We start from the raw sequence: 26471 nt of genomic DNA, 5'->3' as shown, positions 1-26471 counted from the left end.
AGATTGGTAAACTTACGTAATAATACCCGCATTATTTACATTTTTTTTTCAATTCGCAAAAGGTACTTAATTCGAAACTGTAACGCGTTATTCAATAGAAATTACTTATCAAAAGTAATTTTCGTTACTTGGAAATAATTCTAATGAAATTACGTAACGCGTTACAAGCAAAGTAACGCCGTTATAGTAACGCGTTACTTTCGTTACGTAGTTACGTTACTACCCAACACTGATTTTCAGACAGGTCCATTTAAACGTGTGTGTGAAAAAATAAAAATAGTTTTGATTATGAAGGTAAATCATAAATTATTCATTTTCAAACTTATTTACAAATCTAATATAATATCATTTTAAATAATGCTTGTTAAATTGAGAAATAATGGAACTAAATTAATTAGTATTACAAATATTAAACGAAATCTATTTTGTTAAAAGTACACACAAACATTGGCATATTAACGTATACAAGGTATATGTATACCTAATCAGTACTCTTATATGTATAATACAGTTTATATTAAAGTTACATTTAAGAATTATATACATTATTCATTAATTATTAACATTGTCGAGCAAAAGCGTTTTAATGCACTCATCAATTAAAAAAGCAAAAAAAAAAATTTTAAAAAAACGCCTGCAAAAAATAATAAGTATAATATACCTACGTAATTTCATAACTGTATAACGCCTACTTAAATGCAAAGGTCATTAAAATATCATTCACCTATTGATAATCGTCTAAGATAATTGGGGCATCGCCCATTTGCGCCAAAAAAAATTAATTCGTTTTTGGTACAGCTCATTTGCGCCAAAATAAAAAATGTATGTTTTTTTCAGACAATCCATTTGCGCCAAATTTACCTGCGTAGACATTTTAAATTAACGACTTGGTTATTTCTTATATTTTAAAGACGTCGTGTCTCTAACGTACCTATAGTAAAGTTATTTTTTTAAGTCTATAGATTTTAAAGCTTAGTATATTATTGCGTTGAAAGATAAACAAACATGTTTTATATCAGTTTTATTATGTTGTACGATCTGGGTACTCCGTTACCGGATATAGGTATCGTTATTCGTCAAAAGAACGATCGCAGTGTGATTTAATCAGACAGTCGTAACGTTACACCAAATAATATTTTAGAATTAATTTATTAATGATAATTATTTGAATTATAAAATTATAAGAATGGAGTTCACGATAAGCACGAGAGGGAAGAAAATGGTTGTTGAAAATGGCCATAAGTATATTTTGGTGTATATATATTCAAAAAATGTTGAACGGTGGCGTTGTTCAAATAAAATATGTCCAACAAAAATATTAATTCAAGGTGGAAAAATTATTAAAAAGCATGGTATGTTGCAAACATTAATTTTTATTTTAATAAAATGTTTTAAATGTAATATAAATATAAATTCACCTAAGTAATATATATTATAAAGCAAATTATATATAATATATATATTATAATCAATAAAAAATATGTAAGTACTATTAACTATTATAACTTATTTGTTATAAATTATAGTAGTTAAGTATATAGTTTTTAAAAACAATTTGTATTAAATCTAATTATTGTTTCAAAAAAATGTGTATTATTGATTATTATTTTAAAAACATTCGTATAATTAACTATGATTTAAATAAAATTATATTAATTATTATTTGAGAAAAAATATATTACTTAATTATATAATTTATTATACCAGGTAAATAATTTTTTTGGCGCAAATTGGTAACAACCAATAATTGTACTCGTATTTCTATGTTTAAGTGTTTAATCTTTCAGTCTGCAGATCACTCAATCTTTTTTGGGCTATTATAGTCGTCAAGATGAATGTCATCATTCTCCTTAAACAGAAACTTGTATACCTACGAGCATACGGCATCATTTATCTACATTTTTAACAAAAGAAAATTTTTAAAATTGTTGGTTTGAACTAGTACAGGGATCAAAACTCAATCAAACTTATTTTTTTGGTTTTCATATAAAAAAAAGGCGGGTAAGTCGTGGATGTCGCTCTGCTGTACAGTAGGTTACAAGTGGGTTACTGTAATGGATGAAATTAAATTTGAATCCAATGATATTATATCAATGTATACGAAAAACGATTCTGAGCGAAGACGGTTCATCTGTTAATTGTCTAGGATATATTATAGATTATTAAAAATTTTTATGAATTTCTAGTTTGAAATAATTTTCGTGATTTTTACATATGTTGTTAAAATTCAAACTTTGAATGCTTGCAAAAAAATTTGTGAATACGCATTTCTTTTATTTTTCAATTTCTACTGTAAAAATATATTATGAGCCTTGTATTAAATTTTCAAATCTTAGATATAAAAGGAAAATTTTTTATGAATTTCTAGCTTAAAATAATTTGTGAATTTTCGTGATTTTTACATAATATGTTGTCAAAACTTAAACTTTGAATGCTTAAAAAAAAATTGTGACTATATATTTCTTTTATTTTTCAATTGCTATTATTGTAAAAATAATATGTTAGGAGCCTATTGTATTAAATTTTCAAATCTTAGAATTAAAATGAAAATGTTGTAAAAATTTAAATTTCAAATGCTCATAAAAATTTAATTTGAATTTCCGGTGGACTTTTTATTTGTGATAAAGATTGAAAAACTTGTAAGGAATCTTGTATTAAATTTTCAAGCTTTTCTGCCTAACAAATAAATTTTTATCAATATTAATTTAAAAACAAACTAATAATGATTGAAAATTTCAAATGCCTATGAATAGTTCAACTTCAGTCGAAAATGTTTGAAAATTGCATGGTGGATAGAATATACTTATATAAACAGTCGGTGAAAATTTCATGTACCTCTATGGTCATTTGTTTTAAAATTACATCAAAAACCAAAATCGATTTTTTCGAAAACTGATTGTAGATAAACTTTTCCGTTTTTCCCTTAATTTTTAGTTTGTTTTTCTCGATTATTTAGAAAAGTATTAAGAATTTTTGTCAGTTTTGACTCCTCAAAGTACCAACTAGATTCACTTTCTGATTGAACGAGGTACTGTAGTAAACAATCGAAGCACTTTTACTGCCCCAAAACGTGATGACAGACACAAAAAAAAACACATCATGGTAAAATCAAAACATTCATCGCTCCGCTCAGAATCTAATATAACATATTTTGATATTATGTCATTTCTGTCGTCTGTCATTTAGTTGAATATAACATTCATTTGATGTAGCTGTAGCAGTATTATTTATTGTCGATGAATTGTCTCTAGTAACTGTTTTTGGACTTCTGCAGGACGTGTATGGTGTGTGACCCAACTATAAAATAATTTAATAACTATCAATAATAATGACGTTTCATTGTATTTAAATCCACTTATTTGATTCGACGAAAAACAATAAACAATTAACAAAAAAAAAAAAAAAAATAAGCTCACGAAAAACCAACGATGCCGACTTGAACAGTTGTACGACATTACTAGTTAATACATTAAAGAAATAATAAAATTAAAATGGAATTCGTTAACGTAAAGATACTTGTGGACCACAAGTTGTGGTTTACGATAAACTAAATTTTATTGATTAATATGTAATTCAAGATATTTCCGGTATCCTACACAATTTCAACTAGCAACATCATGACGATAATAATAGACAACATGAGGTCTCTCCTGAGACATGGAATGACATGTTTATATATATATATATGCTACGATGAATTTATGAAATTGCCGAATACATAAAATCGACAGAACAATTTCCGATTTCATGAAATCAGCAACGCTGTTGCCGCCAACTTCGCTATCAAATTCACGAAATCGGCCAATTTTGATTGCTAATTTCATGAACTATAGGCAAACTTTTTTCTGCTGAATGCATGAATTCTGAATTCAGTAACACGTTATCATGACATAATTACAAATAGTGGTAAATATAGTTATTGAAATAACCAATAATTGCACGCGTGCTCATCGGCATTACCAAACAATTTCTTTATACGCATATGACAATAGCTGGCGTTAGACGAGTGCGGTGAAAGCACGATCAACGTATTGTGGCAGTAGTCGAAAGTTTTTCTATAGTATTATCCTTTATCCATGACATGCATGTGGCCTGCAGTGGACATAAAGGTGAGATATAGGGATCCCATATACGTCCGTATTTGAAGTGTCCCATTGTCCCGACAAAAGTTTAAAAATAACACTTTTGTCCCGTATTTTGGATAATCCGTCTCGTATGTACCTTATTTTATAAATGAAATTTTTTATATTATTTGGCTTTTTAAATTTTAAATTATTGATAAATTATACTATCTAATTCAAATGATAATAAATAAATATTGGATTATAAAAAAATCTGAAAAAAAATTAAAATTATCTCTTATGATTTTTTTGTTGGTACCATTGGTTTATTTTTATTTTTATTATAATTTTATCGGAGGAAAGTCGCCTAATATATATTATGTTATAAATTAATAATGTATACAAATAAGTAAAACTAAATGTTATTCCTGCATTATTAAATTTTAATTTAAATTGTTATTTAATATTTAATATGTTTTTTATTATAAATTTATCATAAGAAAGTCACCTTGATATATTTTGTTATTAATTAATAATTAATAATAATAATTTTTGTTTAAGAGGACGTCGCACCCGCATATGTTTTCTCCGTCTTACACGCGTACGATATAGCAAATTGTACGCTCAGAAGAACACGTGTAGCTCCGTAAGTTTAAAAATAAGAGTGAATTTACCTTTTATAAAATCTATAGGTAAGTTTATTATCTAGACAACCTCATAAGCTTTTGTTATATTTTAATTTTAAAGCGATTTATGACTATTTCAAGATGTACAAACAATTTACAATGTTAAAATACTCATAACTCACTTTAAAATAAAAATATAAAAAAGAGCATATGAGGTTATCTAGATAACAATCTTATCTTTAGATTTTATAAGAGGTAAATTTACTTCAATTTTTAAACTAACGGAGCTACACGTGTTCTGCTGAGCAGTGAGAGTACAATTTGATATGTCGTACGCGTGTAAGACGGAGACAATATATGTGGTTGAGACGTCCTCTTAAGTTCAATGTTTTGTTAAAATTGTATTATAGGAAAGTCACCATAATATTTGTTTTTAATTTTAATTATAATTTATATTTGTTTCTACTGTTTAATATTGTGTTTAACTTTATTTTATAGGTAGTATATTGTATATTACTGAGTAAAATTTAATGTTACTTCTAGGCCAAATGGCTCAAATATAATAAGTAAAATATGTTAATTTTTAACAAAGTCCCCTCTCCCCCTCTCCAAATTAACACCAATGCAAATACAAATCATGTAAAGAAAATGCCAATCTAAATAACTGATAAAATTTTCAAGTATCTACCACTTATACTTTTTGAATAATAACAAATATTTAAAATCGTTTCAGGATAAATCGTTATCGTTACGCTATTTCGTAAAAATTTAAAATTCAAACACACTTAAAATTTTTCCTATTATGATGTTTCGAGTTCTCTCTATAGCTACTTGAATGAAAACTTATGGAAAACTTAGTGTTGTATTTTTAATCCTTAGTTATAAACGCGAAAAATGTTATGATTTTTCAACTTCAAAATTATTTACAAATTTTCGCATTTTCGACAGATTTCCTAAAAACTATAAACGCTTATAAAAAAAAATTGTGCCTATGTATTCTTATAATTTTTTAATCACTATAAGAATAACGTATGAGGAACTTTGTATTAAATTTTCAAGTATTTTGATAGGGCCAAAAACATTTTATCGGCACTTCAAAAAAAATTGAAAATTTCAATGGTCTATAAATAACTAAAAAAATTCAAACATTTTTGAAAATAAACTGTATAATATAGATAACATTAACATAAACATTTGGTGAAAATTTCAAGTATTTACAGTGATTAGTTTTTGAATTACAACCATATAAAAAAATCGATTTGGTCGAAAACTGGTTTGGCGTAAAAATTCCCGTTTTTCTGTTATTTTTTTTTTCTCGATTTTTTTGAAAACTGTTGGAAAATGTTTACTTTTGACTTCTATAATGCACCAAGGATATTCACTTTTACATCGGAAACCACCCCCAAAGTTTGAAATTAAAGCATTATTTCGACTAGTTATGCTGTACACAGACACACAAAAAAAAAACACACATCATTGTAAAATCAATACATTCATCACTTCGTTCAGAATCTAAAATGTAATTGAGGCGCTGTTGTGTGGTCTATTTTATCTTCTTCTTTAAATGAACGTTGGCAGTGGACCTTGTTGATTTTCAAAGTTTACCTGATGGAGGTTTCAAATTTATTCTTTATTTAAAAGAACACTTGACCAAGTTTTCATTTTCCGGCCTGCCTCTAAAGAGCAAATAAAGCTTCGGAAGTAGCTAATTTAATACTAGTAAATGGTCGGCCACGTTATCCACAAAGCCAAGGATCTGTAGAGAGAGGCAGTGGCGTAGCCAGGGGGCACAGGAACCATGTCCCCCATGGGCATTTTTTTTTTGTGTCTGTCATCACGTTTTGGGGCAGTAAAAGTGCTTCGATTTTTGACTTCGGTACCTCGTTCGATCAGAAAGTTAATCTAGTTGGTACTTTGGGGAGGGGTAAAAAGTAAAAATTCTTGATATTTTTCTAAATAAATTTTTTTTAAATTAAGTTCATATTGGAAGTAGTGTCAATGGACTCTCCCTTCCCTCAAGCCGTCCAGTCTGGTAAAAATTGTTATCCAAATTACTTATTGTATTTATGTTATACAGATTGTATATTTTTTCTTTTTTCTACTTTAATAATAATAATAAAAAAAAAATAATCGGAATAAACAAACTAAAAATTAAGGGAAAAACGGAAAAGTTTATCTACAATCAGTTTTCGATAAAATCGATTTTGGTTTTTTATGTAACTTTAAAACAAATGACCATAATTACATGAAATTTTCAAAATTTTTCAACTCAAGTTGAACTATTCATAGGTATTTGCAATTTTCGATCATTATTAGTTTTTTTTAAATTAATATCGATAAAAATTTATTTGTTTGGTAGAAAAGCTTGGAAATTTAATACAAGGCTCTTAACATATTGTTACAATACCAGTTAAAAAATAAAATAAATTCATAGTCACAATTTTTTTATAAGCATTCAAAGTTTGAATTTTTACAAAATGTGTAAAAATCACGAAAAATCGCAAACTGTTTTAAACTGGAAATTGATAAAAAATGTATTTTTAAATCTAAGATTTGAAAATTTAATACAAGATTCCTTACAAGTTTGTCAATCTTTATCACAAAAAAAATATCCACCGGATACCGGAAATTCAAATTAAATTTTTATGAGCATTTGAAATTTATATTTATTGGATTTTCACTGGATTTCACTTAATGCGATTTTCTTATTTTGGTGTAACTCTATAACAAATGACCGCAGATACTTGAAATTTTCACTGAATGTTTATATAGGTATTTTCTATTTGGTACAATTTTCAAAATATTTAGATTTGTTTTGAGCTGTTTACTGACATTTTAATTTTTCAACTTTTCAATTTAATACAAGGCTTTAATACATTGTAACAATAGCAGTTGAAAAATATTAAAAATACATTCACATGATTTTTTTTGTAAGCATTTAATATAATAGCACATAATAGGAGTTATAACTACTTAATAGTGGACAATGGACATGGACACTAAAAACTGGTACTATAATATTAAGAATTGCTTCTCATAAATGAATACAATACATGTACATATCATTGCAAAGAGCAGAAAAAATGTACACAAAAAAACATTACAGATATTTTTAATTGTACATAAACCATTTAATACCTACTTTTAAATACATACATATTGTGTATATAATACATAATAAATAAATATGTACCAAATTCAATGTATATAGATGTAAATGTATAACCAATTCTTTATAGAATTTTGTGGACATTTAGTAATTTCTCGCAAATGTCCATTACTTAGAGCCCTTAGAGGTCTTCTCAATAGTGGACATATTTTAATTCCTATGGCTGTCCACTATATGGAGGTTTCGGTTTCACTATATATATGTTTGGTCTGCTAGTTGTTTTTTTTAGTTGCTATTTGCTATTTCTAATACTATCTGCTATTAGATTAGAATTTAGTTAAAAAAATAGTCAATATTGTCAAGTTCAAATAACTAGTAGGTTTAGTGGTGTAATGGTTATTAAACCATTACACTATTGTAAAAACACTGCAGGATAACAGAACAGTACTTTCTTATAATAATAATAATATATAGGTATTTTACTTTTAATGGATAAGGCTATATCATATAGGATAATATAGCAATAAGACATTATTCAGCAAATCAATAAACAAACACCCATACAAAAATATTGTATAATATTGTATAGTCTATCAAATTTTGATTGTTATGAAGATATTGCAGTGCCACACCCACATGTGTTAACGTGTTGTCTTACCATGGTACAATACAAAAAATTCACATTTAGCAAAATCAATTTTGGATTTTATCTTTAATAGTAAATATTATAATTTAAAAATTCTTGTAGGTAAATCACTATTAGAACTTTAAATATCAATAAAAAATTAAAAACCCAAAAGATACTAAATTCATCGATAAAATAATCAGGCGGTGGTAAACTCTCTCGATTTTTAAAACTAGTAAACTCTCCCGGGAGAGTAAAAAATCGCCCAAATAATCTTACCTTTAAATATGATAATAGTACTCTAATATCTAATATTAACTTAACAAGACTCAAAATATGTTATAATTTAAATTGTCTTAATGACCACCACACAAATATTTTATTAGCTAGCATTAAATTAATACTGAATTTATAAATTATAATAAACAATAATATTGTATAGTCAAATAAAAATGCATAATTTTTTTTTTTTGTGGGGTATATTTTAATCAGAAGTTCACACAGGACATCTACATAACATAATAAACTTAAATGACATGTCAAAATAAATAGAAATGTATTAAATTTTGTTTTATATTCTAATATTTAACACTAATGGTGAAACATAAATAAATAGTGTTGTATTGTAATATAAAATTGTTGATAAAGTATAATATTGCGAAGGCCTAACAATATTTTTGTATACAATTTTGTTGAATAAATGTTAATTTAGAAATACATTAAATTTAATTAACATATATAAATACAAAATAATGAAAACAAATGGAAAAAGGTTAAACAACCGAATTACTTATTATTAGACATACAATATTATCAGTATAACAATTAAAGCTTATAAATTGTGAAACAACTCAGAAACAGTTGTAAATTGAATATTATAGCAAACTCTAAAAATAATTCAAAATAATACCAAGTGTATTACGAAATAGTTTTAAGCAATGGTCTATGGACAATAATACATTCTTGTATTAGCAAACTGTATTTCTCTTAAAAACAATCAAATCAAGAATTTTAGTCCAAAAACATCAGAGAACTTACATTGGAATAATCGTATTGCAAGAAAGTTTTATAACATAGCTAAATCTACTCTTGGGCGTTTTCTAGATGATGAGCCAGATTCTTCGCCTGTTTCAACCAGTTCCCTTTTTTTACCTCCATGCTAGAATATAAATTATATATATTAATATACAACATAATTATTAGTGTAACTAATATTAGATTTGGCTATAATTTATAATTATATAAATATGTATACATAAGATTCAAAAAGAACAAGTTTAGTATGTTTTATATATAATTAATAATTATTAATTATTACAGAAATAAGTATGTACAATATTAGTTTAAATAAAAAAAAAAAATGTTATCTAAACATCCAAGTATCTATTATATAAGTAAAATTTTTGTGATTTTGTTTATATTTTAATTTATAAGTGCAATAAAAAAATTAAGTTAATACTAATAGCCATTTATTGAATTATCATATTTTAAAAGTCTACAAACTATATCATCTAAGATAATTTAATTGTTAATGTTTGAAAATCCTTATAATGAATAACAATTTATAACTTATATCTGTTATGTTTATACGTTCAATTTAAGTATATGAGGTGATCCATTTAACACAAGACACTCATTATTTCAGAAAACATAGACATATCTTATTTATCTTTATTAAGGTAGTTAAAATAACATTTTTGGAAAACACAATATATTTTACCATTTAAAAAAAAAAGTTGTTTACTCTTTTATATGGTACATTTTTAATTTTATGTTCTGAAATAGAATATTATTCAAAGTATCACAAACTATAAAAATTAAGTTTTGAATAAGTAGTTTAGATGAGCAGAGTAGTGGATTAACATTTTGAAGCATACATCTAAATTTTAAATATTTTAATCCATAAATTGCTCATCTAAAATTAGAGTTTTGTACATAAAGTATTCCAAAAAATATAGAAATTTAAAAATGATACAAAATAGTGAAAATATTTTAATTTTTTCAGAAGAATATTGTTTTTAATTAAATATAATTTACAATTATATGAAAAAAATATTTTCAAAAATGTTAATAGTTTTTGAAATAAATAGTATCTTATTTTAAATGGATCAACTAGTTAAAAAACATTGATGTTTGGCACAATATGCCACACTGTTTAATTTTTCATCAATGGTAATCAATACCCAATTTTAAGTGAGAACAGCATTATTTGTTATTATTATTATTTTTTTTTTGTAGATATATCAAAATATAGTATGCCACATTAAAATAAGATCTTATATTTAAAAACCAGTAAGAATGAAGTTTAGTATGTTAAATAGGTTCTTTGAATTATACAATTACCTTTTTATCCCATTGGTTATGTAAATAACGGAGTAACAAATTTGACTTGTCAGTAACAATAACTGAAATTAAAAATAATATAGTTTTAATTTTAAAATATAAAAACATTTATATTAAATGTTATGTCATTTAATATAAATGTTCTACACATATTACAATAATTTGTTTCCAAAACGTATACAAATCAGGTTAAAATGAACAGTTCTAATAGCATATTGTATTGTATACAACAAACAATGAGTAAGTACTAAGAATTTGAAAATAAGCATGTATTATAAAATATACAATGTAAATATGTATCATTATAATATAATAATAATATTTAATATTATCATACTACTATAACATTATGTTTGTATTATGTATTAATCAAATGAGAAAGATACTAATAATCAAATTAAAAAAAATATATTAGAATAATTACAAACCTTGGTCGCAAGGTTGATCATCAGTTGTTATGTAAACTGGTACACGCTTGCTTCGACCATTGTCAGAATGGAAACGAGAAAAATTGCGTTCGTCAAAGGATGGCATGCCATCCAAGAATTCGGCTATAGACTGAAATATATAAAAGTATAGTTAAATGCTTGTCTTCATCCCAGATAAATATTAGAAACAAAAAGTATTTCTAAATCTTCTATTATAAATAAGTATTTATATAGATACATCACAGTGGCATCAAAAGTGTCCTCTGGTAACATACATGGGACATGCGCTCTTACAGCATACTACCTACTATGTTAGAATAAACTGACCAACATATTATGTATATTATAATAATTTAAATGTATAAAACAAAAATGTAATACTATAAAAACGTAACTAAATGTAACTATACTACAGTATACTTTTTTTTTTTTTAGGGTTTATTGGGCCTTTAAGACCATCCCGTCTAACAACTAAGCTTCTATCCTTCTCTATCCAAGGCCAGATCTCTCCAATTGGAAGCACCACCTAAAAGTTCAACATCCTTCTTTATACTATTTATACTATCTTCCCATCGCATTCTTGGTCTTCCCAGAGGTCTTTTACTTACAGGGTTTTGTTCAATCACTGCATGTAATAGTGGATTTTGGCTCCTCCAAGCATGGCCAGCCCACCGTAGTCTTCTGCTTCTGATGACTTCCAATATATCTGAACTATTGTATAATGTTTACAGCTCTAAGTTCTTAGTATGCTTATTTTAATTTAAGTTTTTAATAATACTTAGTGCCTACATACCAGTTTTATTATTAATATACAAGTCCCTAAACAACATATTAATATTATAATATATTATTTCTAAATATAAAAACATAAACCTATTATTAAATTAAAATGATTTTAATTTCTTTATACAAAATAATCGCTATAATAGTAGGTATATTTTTTTTGTCATATTCATAAATAAACATTTAATATATTTACCAATTTAGAATACATATATTTAAATTTGAATATAAAGATAAGTTACTATATAACAAAGATAAAAATTGAGCTGGAATGAATTTATACTTAAAGAAGCTAAAATAAATTAGTATCATCAAGACATATAATGTATCGGTAGGTATATAGCTATATTAATTTCGGAAGTGATGACCTTAAAACAATTAAAACACGAAAATATGACAAAAAAATTACAAATAAGTAATGGTTTAAAATTAAAAAAGCTGTCAAATTACTCAAAATGATTGTATTGTACTAAGTAATATTGCAAATTTGAAGTCAAAATTGAGTGAACAACAATTATCTGATGATAAATATTTATATTTAGAATAACTCTTCACCAAATGTCTACCAAAATGATTGCACCAAATTTTAAATGAGCCAATTCTTAAGCACTGAAGTTATCAGGAAAACATTTACTTAAAGCTAAGCTTCTTTAAATTAGTGGAAAATGTGTACAAATTAAAAGAAATCTGGGGAAATGATAAATTAAATTTAGTTGTTTATGTTTGCATGCTATTGAAACACATTTTCAGCTAAAGAACCATCACCTAAGAAAATGAAAAAAATTTACAACATTTATAAACTTTCGAATCTTATTTATTTTTTATTATAAATGTCGAGAACTATCCAAGAGAAACAATTGAACTAAAATAATAAATTTCATATTCATATTTTGTCAAAAAATATATTATGCCATAATGATGTGCTCTAGATTAATTTTATCTCCAATTTTTTAAGAGAACGCTACACCTGTATTCGTTATCTCCATTTCGCCATCGCATAACATAGTTAAATTAACGTAGTTATGTTTAATATTAAAGTGAACAGTCATATTATCGTATTAACAAAAAGAAGTAGGTTTTTTTATACCTATTTCAATTTTAAAATTAGCATTTAAAGTTCAAATATGTATAAAAAAAACCTATGAGGTTCAATAGTTAATATTCTTATTCGGGAATTTGATAATATAATGATAATTCACTATAATAGGTATTAAAAGTAATCGACAATGGCCAACGCATGTGGGCTAAGTTTCCTTCTAAATCAATTCTCACTGGAGAATCGCCGAGACAGAATGTATAACCTATTACGACATAAACCACTGATAGGTTAAATTTATGTGTAAGAGCTAGTGATGATGAAAGGTTTTGTGACGGTCGTGCATTTGTACGCACCATATTTTGTGTACTTTGTACTCACCATGTTGGAATGCTGCGTAGTCCAAAATAAGTACGGAAAAGTGTGTGTGGAAACAGGACGCTTGTTCTGGAAATTGCCAAACACAGAGCGCTGATATTATTTACATACAAATACTGCGAAATGCGAATATAAATAAGTTAAGCAATTTAATTGCCTTGTAATCGAATACGGTATCCACCGCCGCCTGATCGTCCAGTAGAGTGAAAGTAGAATAAAGATAAAGAATAAACGCTAAACGTCAAGTACGACACGCCGTCTGTCGGAAATCGGAATCGTAGTTGAGCACTTGGGCTGCAGCGCTGGTGGATACTATGACAGTGTGCCTGATATTAAAGTTGTACTATATACTGTACGTCTGTACTAGTGTTGTCGCGGGCAATAAATTAATTGTACCTAATTATTTTACTAAATAAATTGATAATAAAAATGAATGAGCTAGGTTTGACAGGGAGAAGAATGCTTAACAATAACGAAAAACGTGTTGATAACAATGGATGATGAGCAGCCATAGGCATATAATATAATAATAATAATATGTTATATTGTGTATGTCTATGCGAGCAGTGGCTGCAAACTTGGTGTGGTACAGTGGTAGTGTGGTATTATTGTGATGAATGCGCGATGGTGATTGGTGATGGATCAGACGGAGACGATGATCGATATCATTCGGTATCATAGTATCGTTAAGTGATATCGAAACATTTATACAATTTTATTATTATACAATATGGGAAATTGGTAAATCAATAAATCATAATCATAACACTTAACGACTAAACACAAAACACACATTAAGTACACACAACACACCACACACTCTAAAAAAAATAAACAGTAGTAATACTAATATACTATAGTACAACACTACAGCATTACGGCATTAGTGCACGTAAACAAGTTCAAACAATTTAAAAATTCAAAATATTTAAATGTAATTTGCTAATATTATAACACTGATTATAAGTATATTTAATACCTATTACCAAAATGTATTTTATGAAGTCAAAGCAATTATTTTGTGAATTTGTAATAGTAATGAAACATAGTGCTATCACATTATTAGATTATATGTAATATAAATTTAAAAAATATAATATAATAATATTTATAGGTACTATTGGTTTTTTTAGAGGTAATTCCCTTAGTTCCATTTCCATACATTTTTGTTTGTCGTCTTTAACAGTCTTTAACAGTCTTCTACTCAATTACTCCTAAGTGTTAACCTTTTCTTACTTATTTTTTTTATTTCATTAAAATATTAACATTATAATAATAACAATAATAATATATTATATTTATTCATTTTTAATTTATAGAGAAATTATACAAATGATAAAAGATTGTCTCCAAAAGCCTAGACTTGTGGAGGAGACTGTAATTTTTATTTTAGAGGTAAGATTATACAAATAAAAATAATAATACTAGATTATTATCTACTATTGCATTATTTGAAAATGCAATAGTAGATAATAATAATAATATAAAATAAGGAATAGATATGACTTGAAATGTAAAAAAATAATGTAAAAGGCATATTGTTATATACAAACAAGTTTTTATCTTATACTTAATATATTTTTTGTATTGATCATAATTATAAAAAAATTAATAGGGATATCATATTACATGCAGAAATGCATATCTATATGGAATGGATCTTTTTTACCAAATTCGGTAGGTATTATATTTATTTTTTTTAAATGCATTATTTATAGACTTATAGTATTATAGGTAGAATAATTATGGTTAAAACTGACTCTATTAAGGTTATAAAAGTATAAGTTTATTAGTAATTCTTTAGCATGAAATTTCATTAAATTATAAATTCCAAAGTTATTAAATGACAAATCAGTATTAGATCAAAATGGTTTCTTAAAAGCTATCCTTAATAAAGAGTTTATTAGTAAACTTAAATATTTACAATTTACCAAAGGTATCACCCTACACACAAATTCCGTATGAATAAACCGACTGCTCAATGACATAGAAAACCATTTTCATATTATTAGGTGATAAAATATTGTTTAATGTTTTAAATCTACCAAACATTTTTTTTTTTAGCTTTTTATTATAAATCTAACTCAACAATTACAATAAATCTACCAAACATATTTCTTAATTTTTTTAATAGTTAAGTCAATATGCAAATTCCATTTTAAAAATCTGCCAATGATGACACCAAGATACTTCACAGATCCTGTGCCTCTTATATATTATGTGTTGTTACAATATTACAATTACCAGTAGAATATATATCTTGACAAATATTATCATGAATTTTAATGGATTCATTAAAATCAAGACTTTATTTTTGATATGGGAAAAGATAGATAACATGTTTTACTAAAATTAATTTCTAAAGAATTTTCATTAAACCAATTTTTAAGAAATTTCATAATTTTTGATGCTGTATGTATTAAATTAATTTTATTTAAATCATGAATTAGAATTGTTGTGTCATCCGCAAAACAGTAAATATAGAATTCAGTATCAAAATTAAGTAAATCATTTATATGTACAATAAATAGCAATGGTCCTAAAACAGTACATTGTGGGACACCATAATTTAAAAGATTTATAGTACTCAACATATCATTAATACAAACTTGTTGTCTACGATTTTCTAAGAAATTTTTTATTACATTTTTTGGTCTCCCTTGGATACCATATTTGTCTAGTTTATTTAACAATATTTTATTGACCACAAAATCAAATACTTTTTTGATATCAAAGAAAATCCCAATAATTGAGTCTAATCTAATTTATTATGTACTTATACAACTGGTAAGAGACTGTAAAGCAATCAAAGTACCTACCTTTATTTTTTAAGGAAATTATATAGATGTGTTTTTAAGCATTTCGCCAAAACTTTTGATAAATTATATTTTAATGAGATTGGACGGTAGTTAGAACAATCTTGTTTTTCACCATTTTTAAAAAGGGGTACAAATTGGTTAATGTATGTTTAAATAAATTTGGGAAGATTCCAATTGATAGAGATGAATTAAAAATATGTACCAATGGAAATAGTATGTAGTCGATTATCTGTTTTATATACGATTTGATAAATTACAATTAGTATAGAAAGATGTACTTTCTATATAGCTTAGAATATGGATTTTAATCTCTTCTTCAGTTATATAATCTAGGAAAATCGAATTAGAGTTAACTTTATTGGATTTGTACTTTTTAACAAGGTTATGTGTTGTTATTTGATTCGTAATATTTTTAGTTTTTACTAACTGTAGCAAATGCACATAAATTTTATATAAATTTTGTAAAATAGTTAAAAATACATAGTTAATAAAGTTTTTTTTTATACATTAGTATATTACTAAGTGTTTCTGACATACAAGATCGTCAAACTTATTGATAAAATAATAGAAAATTTAATATTTAGAATTGATAAACGATCGTAATTAATTACAATACTTACATAATATTGTAAAAATATAATAATTTATTTTTAATTGCACAAAAAGTTATGCAATTTGTTTAAATAATAAATATATTGGTTCATTTGGTGTCAGTAAAATAGATCTTGGATTTAATTTAATGGGAATTTTTGTGTTCTTACACGGAAATATTTCGAATTTCGATATTATTTCTGCTAATGCCGTTTTGACCTCCATCACTGCAAATCGCATACCTATATTTATGTCGAACAAACAAGGTGTATTAATTATATAATTTGTCTTGGTTTGATAATTTAGTAATAAACTAGTATACTACCGTGGTATACTATGGTATATTAGTATACAATATAGTATGATACTCAAGTGAACAGCAAATGCAATATATAATATTATAATGTATTTACCAATACAAATCCTAGGTCCATCGCCAAATGGGAGGAACGTTCCATTTTGTCTCCTAGCTTTATTTTCTTCTGTGAACCGCAGAGGATCAAACAATTCTGGATTTTGATAATACACGGGATCATGATGGAGTGAATATGTGGGTATAAGAATTTTCGTACCAATGTCTAAAGTTATGTCACTGTTTGGTATTTTAAACTTTTTGGTGCAAACTCGCAGAAGACCAGGACCAGGTGGATGCATTCTCAACGTTTCTAAAATATACAAAAGCATTTGTAGTTATTATTTAGAGTATATAAGAAAAAATAATATTTTTTTATAAATATCATTGAATTTTTCGGAGTGTCCGAATTGGTTCCGAAACGTCCGAATTGGTTTCCGGGTTCTTTCAAAGGGTATATCCAAATTGGTTCCCGGGTTGTTAAAATTTTGGCTTAATAAATAATATATAGGTATAACAAACATTTAAAAAAAATTAAAATCTTTATTTAAAAATATAAAATAAGCGGTATATCGTGTTTTTTTTAATTCATTCATATTTTTATAGTTATTATTTTCTATTATTGAGGTAAAAACTTATAACAAACATTTAAAAAAAATTCAAATTCAAATTTACTGATTTTATTATTTTTATAAATATTTCCTTATTTTTTAGACTTCAGGTTTTGTAGTTTGTTCGAACTTCGCAATTTTATATAAGTTTCAATTTGAACTTCTTTTAGTACATCCATAAATTGAAATATGTTGGATGTGCGGAATAAAAGTAATTGTTGAATAGTTAGTAGTTCGTTCTATACTACTGGTATATTCAGCCAACATTGTTGGTGGAAGTGAGCTATCTTTTTCAATATAATTTTCAAAATATAATCGAAGAATTCATCAATTTTTTCATTTAAAATATTAATTACAATATTAAATATTTCATTTATATTATATTGTATTTTGCTTTTTCGTAAATCTGTATCGGGAACCAATTCGAACGTGTGGCGCCTACCTATACCTATAGAATATCGGGAACCAATTTGGATGTCAATTTTCAGGTATGGGAACCAATTTGGATGCAGCCGAATTTTTGTAGGTACATTAAATTTGCGCTCTAACCATTCAACACCATATCCAAATACTTCATATCTTTTAACACATCGTAAGTGAGAATTCCTTCGTTTTCATTTAGTGTATGTTTGATTTGATTGCGCAATTCAACTTGAATGTCTCGATTTAAAGCTAACTCGTATAAACAATAGCTCATAGTAGATGCAGTGGTTTCAAAGCCAGCCGCGAAAAATATAAATGCATTTGAAGCTAAAACATCGTCAGTAAATAATTCTGAAAATTATTAAAATGTATTATTTAATTTTTATGGACCGATTAAAATTTAAGGGGAGTAAAAAAGAATGCAGGTTTGTCGTATGTATAATGTATATCTAATTTTATCGATTTATATAGTGGGTAAGTGATCCAAATTATATATCAAAGTTTTAATTATTCAATTAGCTGTTATTTGTCCAAACACACAAGTAGTAATTAGTAAAATATGCTATGTAAACATTATCATAAATATTAACAAATAATAAGTAATGGCATTTAATTCTGCAGCTACCTATTATACTTTCACGATGAATTAGTTTATGCGTTAGGAATGTTAGGATGTATGATTCTTGAATTAGTTTGCACATCCAGAATTTTTCAAGGGACAAGTCATGAACTTCATTCGATGAGCCAAACGTTACAAAACGTTCTTTAAAGTTGTGTTATTATTAGAAAATTGTTGTTGATAGTATTTACGTATTATAATATTCAATTCAATAGAATTCAATTCTATAATTAATATTCAATATTTAATAAAATATACTTAATAAAGCGGTACTCGGGTACTCCCCGTGATCGAAAAAACTGTCTTGAATATTATAAACTATCAAGTACGAATAATTATGATAGTCACATATATTCTCAAAGCTACAATTTTACCTATGTTAATTTAGGTTTTATATTAAATTTACTCGATTTGTGTCACTTGTGAAGATGTGAAGTTTAATAACTATAATATATAATATAAGGAAATAAGGAATTATATCTGTAGGTAGTACTGTAGTAGGTTGACCATAAGGTAGGCTAACCTACCTAGTTGACCATACTATCCAATAATTTAACATACAAAACATAACTATGAATATAAGAATTATGAATTGAAATTAATAAAACGTATTTCATATAAATTACCAACTCGACTGTTGTTTATTTTTTCATCATTCTTCAATTTTATTAAAATTGAAATAAAATCGTTACGATCATCCTTCTCACTTTTACGCAGCTCCAGTGTATCTTGAAATAAATTTAAATAAAATTTATAGACGAGGTCGGGCATACTACGTAATCTTAACAAGTCCACGAGCCATCCCATATCAATTAACCTCATGAAGTTTAATATAGACGATTTCAGTGTGGGTGTAAAGACTGCCTTTCCAGCTCGTTGAAATTCTGTGTTTGAGTCAAACAATGTATTGCAATTTATTCCAAAAGCGCACCTTCCAATTGTGTCAATCGTAAATTTTGATGATATATCAGTGACATTTATAATACCTGTATACAAATAATATGATGGGGCTATAGTTATTATTCATTTTAAATACATAGTCTATTATAGTGTGTATAGACTATAGATGTATAATATAATATTGTCTTTTTTTAAACAATTAATATTTTAACATATCAACATACATGTTCGTGTCATGTTCGTAAATCTTATATTAGTACTAACTATATAGTACATAAAACATAAATAATATTAATCATTAATCATAACTAGGGCTAAGAACTTGTAGTACTTAAAAACTACTAAGTCAAAATATATGCATGCAATTTCACATTTAAAAACTTAAAATAAATATTAATTGTTTCTGTCTTCTTTATGTTATATTCTACGCGATAAATTATAACGTATGTAAAATTGAAGTTCAAGCTTCCTATCCATGTCACGGTGTTATCAGTCAGGCAGTGATATAATAATATATTATAGGAATACCCGAATATACATTTTTTTAAAAGCGGGTAAGTCGTGGATGTCGCTCTGCTGTACAGTAGGTTACTGTAATGGATGTGATTAAATTTGAATGCAATGATAGGTATCATTGTATACGAAAAACGATTCTGAACAGAGATGATTTGTCAGTCTAGGATATATTATATTTAAATATTGTCATATATTCTATTTTGAAACAAATAAATTATTTTTCAATTAGGACGCATTTTGAATAAGGCATGGTTAATAAATTTTTCCAAAAACATTGCATGTAGTTATCATAATTCATAATACTTTATATTATCATAGATATACATATACCTACCTGGTTTGAGGATAAATCGTTATCGTATAAAAATTTAAAACTCAAACGCTTAAAACATTTTTCCTATAATGACGCTTCAAATTTTCTCTATAGCTATTTGAAGCAAAACTTATGGAAAATTTAGTGTTAAATTTTATAACCTTAGATATAAATACAAACAATATTATGAGTTATGAACTACAAAATAATTTGCAAATATTCATGGTTTTGACGAATTTTTGTCAATATTTGAAATTCAAATACTAATAAAAATTTTATTTGAATTTCCGGTGAATATTTTTTTTGTGATAAAGATTGACAAATTTTTAAGGAATCTTGTATTAAATTTTCAAATCTTAGATTTAAGAAGAACATTTTTTATGAATTTCTAGCTTAAAATAATTTGCGAATTTTTGTGATTATAACGTATTATGTAAAAATTCAAAATTTGAATGCTTATAAAAAAAATTGTGACAATGAATTTATTTTATTTTTCAACTGCTATTGTAATAATATGTTAAGAGCCTTGTATTAAATCTTCAATATTTTCTACCCAAAAAATAAATTTTTATCGATATTAATTTTAAAAAAAACTAATAATGATCGAAAGTTGCATATACCTATGAATAGTACAAAATAAGTCAAAAATTTTTGAAAATTTCATGGCAGATAGAACATACTTATAAAAACATTCGGTGAAAATTTCATGTATCAATGGTCATTTGTTTTAAAGTTACATCAATAATCAAAATCGATTTTGTCGAAAAATGAGTGTGCGTAAAATTTCCCGTTTTTCCCTTAATTTTTAGTTTGTTTATCCCGATTATTTAGAAAAATATATAAGAATTTTTTACTTTTGACCACCAAAGTACCAACTAGATTCACTTTCTGATCGAATTAAGTACTGAAGTCAAAAATCGAAGCACTTTTACTGCCCCAAAACGAGATGACAGACACAAAAAAAAATATATTCATGGTTTTGACGAATTTTTGTCAATATTTGAACTTCAAATGTTAATAAAAGAAAATTGTGCCTATATGTATTCTTATAATTTTTTAATCACTATAAAAATAACTTATGAGAAACTTTGTATTAAAATTTCAAGTATTTTTATAGGGCCAAAAAAAATTTATCGACACTACAAAAAAATTTTTTAGTAAAATTGAAAATTTTAGTTGTACATAGACACAAAAAAAAAAAACACACATCATTGTAATATCAATACGTTATAACGAATCTAAAATAATATTTGTTTATGGCGTATTTACGGGGGATATTAGAGAGAGATGTCTGAAAATTAAAATTACGTATAAGCATGGAGAATTAAATATTAAAAATCAGTATAAATGTGGTGATTGTAATGTTGTATTCATTGACGTATTTAGGGGGGGGGGGCAGGAGGAGCTTGGGTCCAGTGCGGTAAGTTTTTAGGGGCGCTAAATTTTGGATTGCATTTTGATATAATAAGATATCGAAACCATTTAGGTGATAAAAAAAAGTAGGTAATGACACTCAGATACTAATAAACTATTTATTTTTTCTTACCTGGGGTGTAAAATTTCTAAATACGTCTCTGGTTGTATATTGTAGTACAATGTGTTGTTATAAGAAGTTTCTGAATTCTAAATAGTACCATTAGTGTCTATTTATCTGTATAATTTCATTTTTTACTAAGTCTATATAGGTACTTCTTTTTAAAACGAGGAGCTATAATACATCCGAAAATATTTTATTAATTTTTTAAATATTTTGTTTCAATATTTTGTTTTAAGTTTTAGATTCTGAACGAAGTGATGAATGTATTGATTTTACAATGATGTGTGTGTGTTTTTTTTTTTTATTATTTATGTTTAATACGGCTTAAGTATTTTTGAATCACTGTAGAAGTTTATAAATACAGATACCTGTGTTTAAATTTAATGTTAGTTTTAATTAATTTATATATTTTTGTTTAAATTTAAATTATAAATAATGTAAGAATATTATTTGTATATGATAGCCGATAGGTTTCAAATATGAGATAAATAAATGATATGATTAATTTTATTTAGAAAATGGTTTAATTCACTCATAGACATATATAAACAACTAGATAGCCGACTATCCCCAAACACTGTACAGCATTTTGAAGTTTGTCCGCCATTTCCCTAAACGGCAGTGTTTACATTTTTATGTGATAACACAATATTGATAATGGAAAAAACCATTATAAATTACTATTTTCTACCGAGTTGTAAACACATTTTTGTTGTTATCAAATATTGTTATCACATAAAAATGTAAACATTGCCGTTTAGGCATATGGCGATTTAACTTCAAAGATAGGTAAGCCAAAGTCGGCCTTACCATCTAGTTGTTTATATATGTCTATGAATTCACTATAAGTATAATTATTTTATCAAAATAAAGTGTTTTGTAAATTAAGTTAAGTCAATATATATTATTTTCTTTTTTAAGATGTTAAAATCAATTCACAAATTCATCAATATTATATGCAATGTTTCTTTTAAACTAAGTACTTATAAGCTACCTACTAATTACCATAGTACTATTTGACTATTTGAGCTTGAACTGAACAATTTTTATATTTTATTAATATATAATATATTTATAGTATACTTAAAATTTACTGTATACAATCGACTAGAGAGATTTTAAAAACAGCTTTCACTTATTATTCAACGTGGTGTATAGGCAATGTATAGGTACTGTATAGTGTATACCAGTGATGCCCAACCTTTTTTCCTCGGCGGGTCACTTTGGTAAACATTTGTAATCGAGCGGGCCACCAAATATAAAAGTACTCATAATCTCAATCTTAATATAATTTAGTTACACATCGTAGGTTGCAATATAATATGGAGGTACATGTTGGACTGATTTTCTTATCTTTTTTATTGACTATAGCACAGATTACAAATTGAGGTACACGTTGTAGGTACACATTAACTTGATCAGTACGCTCTTTATAGTGCACGGGTGATATCGATTTTAAATCATAAAATTTCTATTTTAAAATGTCCGACAGAAAAAAGCGCAAATACAATGATGATTACCGAATTTTTAACGAAAAATGGTCAATAAGTTACTTTTTCATTGAAATTAATAGAAAAGCTGTTATATTTTGTTTTATTTTAATAATTTGTAACGGGCCACATGGAATACCTTGGCGGGCCACATGTGGCCCGCGGGCCGCGGGTTGGGCATGACTGGTGTATACCATTGTGTTATACACATATACGCTCAACGTTTAACCAGCATTTTGACCCTAGAATATTCGTTATTTATTTTATTTTCATAAAATGTTTATCAATATTAAGAATATTGACTATGACTTATTGTTTTACTAGAAAAAAAGTCGATTAGTTGAAAAACGCACACCAATCCACTAAATAGTGCACAAACCATGGTTGTCACGAATATTGGATGGTTCAGATATGCACTAAGACTAGTATAGGAGTTATTACACAATTTAATTGTTTATATTATACCAACTTGGATGCAACTACAGTATTATATTTTTATTTACTGAGTATAGATAGTATTTAACGACATCTCGCCATATGACATCAGATGTGATAGATATAGTCCTAGTAGAATTGATCTTAGTTTCTGTCCCTTTTTAGCATATAGATTGATAAGTTAAGCATACATATCATAATAGATAGATATTTGTATAAAATAGTATATCTATATAATATGTGAGTATTTAATAGACGATATTATACATGATGAGTCAGCAACCTGCATTGGACTTTTAACTGACAACAATTATCATAATTTGATATTTGTATATAATTATGTTATACAATAATATTACTAATTAGTAGGTATAAACGGTATGAATCTATACGTAAAGTTATAAATAATTGAATTAAAAATATTATTATTTTTATTATTATTGCTCTTACTATAAATACATTAATCTATACGTAAAGTTATAAATAATTGAATTAAAAATATTATTATTTTTATTATTATTGCTCTTACTATAAATACATTAATAATTTTAACCATGTATTGAAAATTTCAGAAATACGAGTAGCAATCTTCATTTGTCGTGTGCAAGAAGCACGTGCGTGATGGAGTGCCCATGTATTATAATTTTATAATTAGGGCTCGGAATTTGCATTTTTTTGGGGAATTTTTAGACGATGCCCTCCTAGTTATAAATATATTTCATTAGCATGTGAATCTGAATAACTAATTTTTATTTCGCATTTTTTGGTTTTTATTATATTTTAAGTCATTTTATGACATTATCAGGTAATTTTCCCACATTTTTAATCATTGTTACTGATTTCACACTATACCTAGTAAATAATTTGGTATATATTATAACTTACAATATATACCAATTTTAAATAGCAGTTGTCAGTTTAATACTTAAAGGCACAATCAACTATTAACATTTGCTAAAATATTGCCGTAATGCCGTTGATGGTATAATCTTATACAGGTTCAATGTTCATATTATTATTAAATTTAATACCTTGGCCACCGGATGTCAGGAGTAGCAGTTTGTCAGTGAGTTGGCCGGTGCACACGTGCAAACTGGAAAACATGGATTTAAGCTTAGCCACGGTGAATGTGGGACTTAACTTGGCACGGACGGCTTTCCACTTGTCGCCCCTTAGGTTCACTAGGTTGTTGAACAGCTCATCGTGTTTGAACGACGTCCGGCTCATTACCCGGTCGTGGAACGACCCAAACTCTGTGGCCAGCATTGTGTGTACCAGTACCGGGTCGCGCACCACCAGCATTGGGTGCCGAAGCTGATACAGCCCAAAGAACCTGTGGCCGGCGAAACGCTTGTAGAGTGTGTCAATGATGGTGATGCCCGATTCGCGCCCCATTGTGGGCTCGGCGAAGTGACCCAGTAACGGTGTCGGTTTGGTGTGCGGCACGCCCAGTGACGTCCAGTGCCCATAGTATCGCGTGCTGTACACATACGCCAGTAGCGCCGATGCAATAGCGGCGATCGGCACGATCTCTAGCCAACAACTGAAGCAGATCATCATAAATTCATAAGCGATGCAATACGTAATGATGCGAAAACGTACAAATCTGGCCTAATCTTGCTATAATAATAGTGGCGCTGATATAAATATTATGCTTAATAAGCGCGCACACTGCCGCTGATGACGGCGTAAGTATAATTTTAGTTACTATACTTAGAAGAAGCACTGCACGTGTTAACGTAAACGACGACGCACTTAATATTATGCCGTCATTACTACTTTTTAGTCTATATAGATTATAATAGGATCCCCACTATCTCGGGGCAACATCCACAATCATAATGATGTAATAATGTTGTTTCTCGGTGCAGTAACGGCTTGGCCTCGTATATAGGTAATTTAGTTTTCACAACTGGGGGAGGGGTGAGTGAACTGTCTTAGGTAGAGCGTGTGTACATTGTTGGGGAGGCTCAATAAGCTGTCATTACGAAGTAAAATTTGTGTTTATTGTACAATGTAGGGAAAAAAATTAAAAATAATAACGACCTGTATCGATAAGTATTACAAATGTATTTATAGTCACTAAACAGTAAACACTCATATCTTCATCGGGGTACTTAATCGTTTTATACAGCTGCAACGTCAGTAAATTATTATTTTTTCAATTTATAGGAGGGGGCTCGATATTTTTGAAAATCTATAAAGAAGTTGTAGAATAAAAAAGGTTGGAAACCATTGATGCATGTGTAGTATGATTGTAGAAATAGTATCTAGATATGTAATAATATGTAGGCACCTATTACATTTAATAACGCGACGGAAGAAGTAGTCCACCTTGGATGCGGTGTTTAAATAATTAAAATCGTATTATTGTGAGTAGTCTTATTTCATGCCTTGGCACATTAAAAGTATACGCCTCTAAATCACTATAATTAACGCACATTAATTTAATGAGCATTATTGACGATTGCATATA

At 27.0% G+C, this 26471-nt stretch overlaps 2 protein-coding genes across 3 annotated transcripts; both read right to left on the bottom strand.

Annotated features, from left to right (window-relative positions):
• Window positions 1-8960: 8960 nt before the first annotated feature.
• Window positions 8961-13884, bottom strand: LOC107163293 (DET1- and DDB1-associated protein 1). 2 transcript variants are annotated; one of them, XM_015510643.2, is made up of 5 exons: window positions 13547-13884; window positions 13393-13458; window positions 11193-11322; window positions 10765-10826; window positions 8961-9580 (listed from the first exon to the last, which is right to left on the bottom strand). In XM_015510643.2, exons 2-5 carry the CDS (start codon window positions 13393-13395, stop codon window positions 9488-9490), a joined length of 288 nt encoding a protein of 95 aa, XP_015366129.1. In that variant the 5' UTR covers window positions 13396-13458; window positions 13547-13884; the 3' UTR covers window positions 8961-9487. The 2 variants fall into 2 exon arrangements, with proteins under 2 accessions (XP_015366129.1, XP_089078345.1); XM_089222219.1 differs by having other exon boundaries at window positions 13393-13883.
• A 2945-nt stretch (window positions 13885-16829) lies between these two features.
• Window positions 16830-26445, bottom strand: LOC107163282 (cytochrome P450 6a2-like). The gene is made up of 5 exons (XM_089222218.1): window positions 25027-26445; window positions 19431-19790; window positions 18312-18536; window positions 17213-17464; window positions 16830-17041 (listed from the first exon to the last, which is right to left on the bottom strand). Exons 1-5 carry the CDS (start codon window positions 25553-25555, stop codon window positions 16875-16877), a joined length of 1533 nt encoding a protein of 510 aa, XP_089078344.1. The 5' UTR covers window positions 25556-26445; the 3' UTR covers window positions 16830-16874.
• Window positions 26446-26471: the final 26 nt, after the last annotated feature.

This window comes from Diuraphis noxia, unplaced genomic scaffold (genome assembly GCF_037042655.1).
Source record: "Diuraphis noxia isolate RWA-SAM2 unplaced genomic scaffold, SU_Dnox_SAM2 contig0003, whole genome shotgun sequence".
Lineage (NCBI taxonomy): Eukaryota > Metazoa > Arthropoda > Insecta > Hemiptera > Aphididae > Diuraphis > Diuraphis noxia.
The sequence above is the reverse complement of the archived record's forward strand: the minus strand, read 5'-3'. Positions and strand labels throughout refer to the sequence as shown.